The 8,522-nt window shown below is 42.1% G+C and overlaps 3 protein-coding genes across 3 annotated transcripts; 2 read left to right on the top strand and 1 right to left on the bottom strand.

The window, feature by feature from the left end:
- Positions 1-266: 266 nt before the first annotated feature.
- Positions 267-2,438, top strand: AOL_s00076g85 (uncharacterized protein; the record flags this gene model as incomplete). Its single annotated transcript, XM_011122638.1, has 3 exons — positions 267-394; positions 487-1,028; positions 1,846-2,438. The coding sequence occupies 3 exons, from the start codon at positions 267-269 to the stop codon at positions 2,436-2,438; spliced, it is 1,263 nt and encodes a 420-aa protein (XP_011120940.1).
- Positions 2,439-5,579: 3,141 nt separating this feature from the next.
- Positions 5,580-6,513, top strand: AOL_s00076g84 (uncharacterized protein; the record flags this gene model as incomplete). Its single annotated transcript, XM_011122637.1, has 2 exons — positions 5,580-5,710; positions 5,796-6,513. The coding sequence occupies 2 exons, from the start codon at positions 5,580-5,582 to the stop codon at positions 6,511-6,513; spliced, it is 849 nt and encodes a 282-aa protein (XP_011120939.1).
- A 759-nt stretch (positions 6,514-7,272) lies between these two features.
- AOL_s00076g83 (uncharacterized protein) lies at positions 7,273-8,282 on the bottom strand (the record flags this gene model as incomplete). The annotated part of the gene is made up of 4 exons (XM_011122636.1): positions 7,273-7,590; positions 7,661-7,860; positions 7,931-8,150; positions 8,220-8,282. 4 exons carry the CDS (start codon positions 8,280-8,282, stop codon positions 7,273-7,275), a joined length of 801 nt encoding a protein of 266 aa, XP_011120938.1.
- Positions 8,283-8,522: the final 240 nt, after the last annotated feature.

Below are 8,522 nucleotides of genomic sequence, written 5' to 3'. Positions count from 1 at the left end.
TATCGCCCTCATCCCAAAGCTTCCATCCAGCCCCCTTCCATATAGAAACCTACCCTAAATCTAAACTAAATTATACCCAGAAACTTCTTACCCTTGTCCAATATTTCTATTTTGGTAGTTCAAGAAAACCTCAACCTTGCAAAATTATATTTACCTATACATCATAGAATATTCTATACAATAAGTTTTGCCACAAATCTTCGGTCTCTGAGACGATTTTAGATCAGCGCAGTGTAGAGCCCTAGTTCAGTTTAGGCTTCTAAAATATGGCCATCGATCAGGAAACACCGAGCGAGCATATTATAGTTGAACCGCCTTCGAAACGACTAAAATCCGAAATGCAGGGCGAGACATCCCCAGCGCCCACGCCAAGTGAATACGGACTACTGTTAGGGTACGTTGATCTGTATTTTCTTAAATACATGTTCCATTTGAAGCTCAAATAATACTCTCCGAAAAATACACTAATATTGAGGCCTCTTCTAGGAAGCTTTGGGACCCAGAATTCTCCGATGTTACGGTATATGTCGGCACGGGCCGTCAAGAATACAAACTTCACCGTACTATAATTTGTGCCGAATCTGAGTACTTAAGGAAAGCTTGCAAGGCAATGAAGCCAGGTGGTAGCCCCCATCGGGTGGAATTACGAAATATAAAACCTGCCGCCTTTGATGTCATTCTCAAGTGGATATACGGATGTGGTTACAGCGTTCCTGAAGACTACGAACCTTCAAAATTCCTCGATACATATACAGCAGCAGATCATCTCTGCATTCACAGCCTCAAGGAAGAGATCATGCACCAAATCACTACTACAATCCAGATGGACGTTGTGAAGAACAAAGCTACGCATGATTGTACGATCCAAAATCCTATCCACCTTATGTGGAGATTCGCACAGGTCTCAACATCGAAGGATTTTGATGTGCTTCAGAAACCAGTTAAGCAGTTTCTAGCTCTGAGGGGGGTCAATACGGAATGGGTAAAGGGAATGGCCAGTGTCAAGGATAATCATAATCTTTTCAACGGTCTGATCATTGACACCTTGCAAAAGATGATATTCTCAAACTTCTGCCAGACCTGCAGATTGGGATTGACCTATGAACCACGGAAAAAGTGTCGAGGATGCGACCAAAAGTTATGACTAGAAGACGGTTTCGTGGATAGTAATATATCACTAGAAGGCTTTGGCATTTAGATTGCATTTTCGATTTGTAGAGAATCTGAAGGATAGGTATTTCATACAATATAGATTAGAGATAGGAAAATTTGAATATTGTTCACGAATCCACAGATTATAACTTTCATCGCGAATTTAATGTTGATAACGGTATCATCATCCCATAGACCCGTTCCTCTAGATCCCTCCGAATTATCCAGCATTACGAGCCCGAATTTTTGGGATCTAACTTCGAAATTCGGCCAGACAACTTAGTAGCGAGCTCTTTTCTTTCAACGTATACCCTGGATACGAGACTAACGTATACCACCCATATACGGATATATGTTGAGCAGAAAATATTTGTTTCACCCCCGCGTTCTGAACAACCTAGCTGCCAATGCGGATATATAAATACTCAGTAATATATCTTCAAGCTCTATACTAGACTCATTTTACTCCTTGCTTTCGCTAGCATCTGATCATTGAGTTTTTCCTATAATTTACGTTCTACAAGAACCCTAAAATCAATTAAGTAACATGGACCACTGGTGGCGTACATCCGTTAGCTGCGACAGGATTAATTTTGATCGAGACCTACGGAAAATAAGGAACCACTATATTTCTCAGTCTAAAGTGGGGGGGGGGGGGGGTCGATCATCGAGCACTGTTGCGAGGATTCCTAGAAAATTCGACTTTCTCAGATGTCACAGTCATCATCGGTGAAGAAGCCAAGGTCTTCAAGTTACACCGGATTATCTTAGCCGCAAACTCAGACTACTTCGTCGGTGCCCTCAATGAGGCATTTACAGAAGGGAAGTCGCGCCAAATTACCATCCCGCATATTAACAGTGATGTATTCAAAAGAGTTATAGAGTACTTCTACACTCGGTCTCTCGGGTTCACGGATGAAGACCCTTTAGATTGGGATCTCATAACAGCACTATACCAAGCAGCCGACTACCTTCTTGCACCAATCCTCAAACAAGAGGTGACATTGTACCTCGCCAAAAAAATCGTAGATTTCAACTTTGCGAAATACATAGAAAAGAATCCAGAGGCGGAAGGCAAAAGTGAGTATGATATAATGCTAGAAGGGCTTGGGAATGTGTTTGAGCACTCCACAATGTCTGACTGGAATAACATCAAGCTCTGCACAGATTGTGTAGAGTGGCGTGATTTCCCAGTTAGCCCTAACAGCTATCCCAATTTTGTAGCGCAGGGGAAAAATACGACCATACTTCTCGCAGCACTTTTCGAGTCCTTCCGAGAGATTTAACACTATATATCAGATTTAAGATTGAATTTCTGGCTGCAGTGCTAAGGATACGAGTAGTTCACTAAAGGCTTATATAGCCCCTAGCTCCTACTTTATCATGTTTTTTAATCTCTATACGTTCGACTTTTATATTTATTTAGTGTTAGGTTCCAGTGTTTTATTTTTTGTGAAGATGCCCGAAATAGAACGAAATAAAATGTCTCTTTACTAGCAAAACCGCAGTATAGAATGGCGAATAAAGTCTCTCGAGACTGCTAGCTAGTTATCAATCATCCTAGGCCAATTGACTACTCCCCAGGCTAGGCTTGGCCGGTGCTGAAGCCTCTTTCAGTAAAGACTAGCCTTTGGGCTAATAAAAAAAAATACAAAAATATTAGAATATAAATTCTTCCCCAAAAAAGGGTTCAGGGTCCAGTTTGTATAACGTATTATAACAAGGCTTCAAATTTTACAAATTAGGCAGGCCAGTATGCGTTTGGTCGATGGTCGATATCGGAAATGAATGTGCATATGCAGCCACCTGGTCTCGTTCCCAGACGTCACAAAGAGCAGCCAGCCACCCTAGTTATTTCTCGCCAACCATCCCATCCATCTCTATCTCCAGCTCGTTTAAATTTGGTAGACACATCCGAATATATTTATTCCTGAGGAAAACTTTGGTGTTGATTGCCTCATATATGCATACCGCACAGTGGCTACAGTTCTTCTATTAAATCGGCCAGTGCCGACGGTTTGCTTACCCTGACAAGGTTTAGAAATTTAGATCCACCGTGTGTAGCCTGATCGATCCATGCGGCATTTCAACATGCGTGACCCGCCCTGAGCGACTGTACGTTTCAATAGCCTCGACACCAGACGTTTCAAAGATTGGTTTCTCTGGCCACCCAAAAAGGCCGGCTAGGTTTGATTTATTAGTCTAGTTTGTTAAAAGGAGGCTGAGAAACCGAGCTCTAGATGCCTATATATATATCTATGTATAAATTACATAAAAACCTAAGCTGGCCTCCAATCACGACCATGTGAATATGTGGCTGATTTCGCGAATAAATAATTCATTCATATGGCGGGCCAAAACGAAAAAAAATTGTCTATACACTCAAATCGATGATATATACTCAAATCAACACCAACCACAGCTATATACATTTAAATTTATATCAGCCACACAGTATTCGGTTTGAACACCATAATAAATCCAACTTAAAGAATCTCAAGACTTATACATTTTTACCACGCATGCTGGGTAAACGGGATTCACTTGCAGGAAGTTCACCAGCAGGCAGTTCACTAGTAGGCAGTTTATTAACTAACTAGCAGGTACTAAAACAGCTACTAGGACAATTATTGGAATAGCTACTGGAACAGCTACTGGAATAGCTACCAGAACAGTTACTGGAACAGCTACTGGAATAGCTACCAGAACAGTTACTGGAACAGCTAGATAAACTACTAGACAGGCCAGTAAACAGGCCAATATATAGGTTAGTAAATAGGTTAATAGACAAGTAGACAGGTAGACAAGTAGGCAAATAGATAGGCAGTTAAACAAATCAGAAGATAAATGTTTTAAAAATTTTTTAAATTAAATTTAATATAAATATTATAAATGCGTTAAGCTTGAAGATTGTGTGGCTGGTGTAAATTTAAATATATATAGCTGTAACTGGTGCCGATTTAAGTATATACAATCGATTTGAGTATATAACCTATTTTTTTCGTTTTGGCACGCTATAATTCAGAATCCTATTATATCAATCACCAAAGAATATATGCTTTCCTTGGTCCCCTAAAACAACGCTATGGTTAAAGAATTCGAATACTGTGCAATCCCAGAGACATGGGAAAGCAAAATCGAGTCTACCATTCTTTAGCGGCCGTAATAGACTGGAAATAACAGCACCCCGCACTTGACAACGCTCAAGTAGCATACGACATATTCAAAGGGATCGATATATTCCTGATGATGCGTAAAGACAAGAAATTCCTCCTCCAAAGGCTTATCATATGTCGGTGTATTTCTATTCTCGCCGCCCGCTTTTACTCCGAATCAGTATTACATTATCAACCCAATGGAATGAACTTCTCAAAAAGGAGGGTCTTCGAGATATCAAAAGCCAGCCTTGGGTGAACTTGATCAGAATTTTAGCATATTTGCATCTAGAACAATACGAAGAAGCCCAAGTGAACTACTAAAAATACCCACAGCTATATATAGCGCTAGATTATATCAAAGATGACACCAACGCATAGACAAACAACTCACTGAATGCTTATGGATTCTGGCTTATGGTAAAAGCGTTGACAAAGAGGGGAAAGTCGGTTGAGGCGAAGTTTTATACCTTCAAGATTCCAAAGAATATGGATGAAGGCATCAATTTTAACTGGGCTAACGGTTTCCCACTACCTATCTCCACCTGAACCCAGATTCAACAGGGCTCGAAGACTATAAGCTTAAGGACAGGGCCATGAGGATCAGAGAGGGCCGCAAGTCATTCTTGGAATAGCTTTTAATAACATTTGAAGTATCATTTTTCTAAGGCGTACTAATTAATTAATCAAGCCTCCAATTCACGCAGATACTTCTCTTCCTGGAATCCTTAACTCCCGCTTAATACAAATATTATACAGACGATTAGCCTTGACTCTGACCGATAATTGAGATTTTATTCTTAATAATAGATGTTCTTACGATTTAGCTAATGGAAGTTTCGGGAACGGACAAGACTAATTTAGGTGATATGCATGTATATTCGATTCGATATCACCAACTGAATGGTTAAGCAAAACTCTACGAAGGAGATCAAACAAAACACCAGTTTATTTAGTGCTCCTATTTAAGATGTCAGGCAGTATTTTCACATACTCTTGGTAAGCTATAATATCGTAATTACCGGTGAAAGCAATATCAGGTCAAGACGTTTCCGCAAATCATCCCATGAGTAACCAATATGCATATCAAAACCTCGACAGTCTGCGTTGCCAGCAAAATCCAACAACTGTGATGTTTTATTTTAGAGAGCAACACAAACTCTAGCAACACTCGAGCTACAGTCCCTCTAACAAGATCAAGGAACACACAATAGATCGAGGAGGCACTATTAATTCAAACTAGTTTCTTCTCCCAACAACTTCAAACCAACGATGTCATCCTCAGAAAACAAGAATACATCACCTCCGGCTCATTCAGACTCGGAGACTGAAATCCCGGAGATAAGGCCAGTCAAGCGCGCGAAAATCAGCATCCCATGCATGGAAGAGGGGTCTCTACTCAGGTACACACGTTTTCCCTGATGGCTGGCTCTCGTTTTAGGTGACGCGACACAATCGCTAATTACCTTTATTCCTAACTTCTTATAGCCTTTTAGCAAATCCCCGATTTTCCGATGTCAATGTTATCGTCGGTGAGGAAAGAATGCAGTATGACCTTCATCGAGCGATAATATGTTTGCAATCAACTTTCTTCGAGGCAGCCTGCAAAGAAGGATTCATCGAGGGCAACACCCGGGAGATTAATTTACCAGATATCGAGCCCGATGCCTTCGAAACCATTGCAACATGGTTGTACAGCGGAGGTTTTTCGATCAAAGGCAAGCTAAGCACGGAAAAGTTCTGTGACTTATACGCAGCTACGGATTACCTAGGCATCGACTCCCTCAAGCGGGCCATGATGTCCACTCTGGCTAAGTCTCTACAAGACGACATGCTGAAAAGGCCTAATGATGGCGCACCTGTGGAGAAGACGGTTGAAACCCCACTCAGTCTAATCTACTCCCTTTTGCAAACCGCACCATGCTCGGACTGGCAGGGCTTACGCCAGGTAGTTGATAAGGTTATCCCCCAAAATCGTCTTTCAGGAGCTTGGCTACGAGGCCTAGCGGAAACGGATCCCGTCGAAATAAACGGCTTTTTTCAAGCTCTCTTACTCGATTCTTATCAAGAGTTTGTAGGCTCTATGTTCTGTGGTTCCTGTACAAAACACCTCAGGAATAATACGGGGAAATGCCACGCCTGTCGGAAATCTGTTAACTACCACAAACGAGAGGGTCCACCGCAAAGATCGGAAAAGTCTTCCTGAGGGCTTATATACCCTTTACAACATCGCAAAATTTAGGTACTGTCTTTGTTACTTATGCGAACCCCATCATCTTGATGGGATGACCTGTCCCCCTAGGCTCGGGAGGCCATATCCATATTTCTCAACTTCCCGGGCCATTGGCCATTTCATTTTTCTTTCAAATTTCCCATCACTCTGAAAACACGGAACTTTTTGATTCGTAGGCACTCTGGGGGTGCTCACTCTTTAATTATATCTTTATCTCTGTCATATTGCGCAGTACTTTGGATTTCGTCGGGCTCATTTATTTTCCCGAAAATGCTCTTAGCAAATGGCTGGTGTCTAGGCGGCGTTTGTTTAAATTATATCGATATAAGACAATAATATATCAATACGGCAGCTAGCTCCGGTGGTTGGGTAGTTCGAATTGGAAGAGTAAGCTTTTTTGGTTTGTTTAATGCTATGCTTAACAAATAATACAAAAACAACCTTTTATCCCATAACATTAACCTGGAATAGAGAACACGACTAGAAAAAGAGCTAAAAAGGAAAACATCTTTGACCGTTTTTGGGCGTCTAAAACATCCCAGTCATCGATGGTAATGCGTGGTAGCGGCCGGAAACACATGATGCCCGCTCTCCAAACGCCAGCCATGATAAGTAATTAATTATGAGAATCATGAGAATGAAGAAAAGAATTATCCACGAAACGAAAGATTAGCCTAGCCAGCAGAGATGACGAGGGAAATTACCAGCTACGAGATACATAGCCGTCCTCATTCAAAAGACAATGGTAGGTTGTTCAGGATCATCAAAAGCTCCATCTCCACCCTGGCTTGGAGGAGCGATCGCCTCTGCAGCAGTCTCAGATGGGTCAGCAGTCAAGACCGGAGTTTCGACCTCTCCAGTTCGTTTAGCCTTCCTAAGTTCGACGGACCAGTGTTCCTCGACCAACTTGAAAGGGCTTCCTTCACCATCATCAGAAGTCGTCTGGGCAAAGGTGTAACCACGATATTCGCAGTTACGATACTTGTCACGATTCTCGACGAAGGGAAAATCTTGTGGGGTCAACCAACGGAGAAATCCAGAGTGAGTAACCTGTCGGTAGACAAAAGACAGATCAGTACGGTTCTGTCAACCTGGATGCAAAGAAAAGGGGGGAACTTACGACCGCGATGACTTTCTCAGGACGCTCGAACAACCATTTTCGAGCGCAGGTAGCGCGGACACCAAGGTTAGTACGAGTGTAAAATCCGTGAGACTTCGTCAACCAGTCGTGGCGCTCACAGTTGCGAAAGTCCAAGGACGGGAACGCCGCTTTGAGTGACTCGACCGAGCTGCCGGTATCGCAAGGGTTGGGAGACGTCTCTAAAAATTACGAGAGCCTTCTCAGTTTCCAAACAACTTCGAGATTGGGTTACATCTTTCTTGACCATACCTTGGAACTCTGGGAGAACAACAAATGGAACCTTCTTATCACGAAATTCCTTACCAAAGGCAAGGAACGCAGTCTCCAAAGTTCGGAAGAGTGGAGAGACGACAATAAGTTCGAGATCTTGGAAGTCTTCCCATTCACCAGCGGCGAAAGCGTCACGGAGACCCTTAACACATTGTTCCTTTCCAAGCTCAGTCAAGCGTGGATCTGGTTGTTGGAAGTCCTATAATTTTTCGATTAGTCATTGCTCTTCGATATAAGATACATTGTTAAGATATATATGAGTTCTTACATCTTCCAGATTGTGAGTGGCTTGCCCATGGCGGATCAGAATAACTTTGGTGTTTGGTGCCATCGTTAACAGAGAGTAAGAAGTTAAGCTAGGAAGATTCTAGGGGGTCCCATTAGCACTACCCTTAGATGTCTCGAGGCCAGAAAGGCCCCTTTATAATACTTTACCAAGTATCAGACGATATTGACATACTTGTTCGGTTGATTGATCGCGGATAGAGGAATCTAGCTGGTCGGATGGGTGATATGATGCAGGTAGTTGAGGTGATCAGGAAGAGGAAGAGAAAGGTCCGAAAGAGAAAAA

Source organism: Orbilia oligospora (genome assembly GCF_000225545.1).
Source record: "Orbilia oligospora ATCC 24927 unplaced genomic scaffold scaffold00076, whole genome shotgun sequence".
Lineage (NCBI taxonomy): Eukaryota > Fungi > Ascomycota > Orbiliomycetes > Orbiliales > Orbiliaceae > Orbilia > Orbilia oligospora.
Note: the sequence above shows the minus strand (reverse complement) of the source record. Positions and strands in the feature narration are given on the sequence as shown.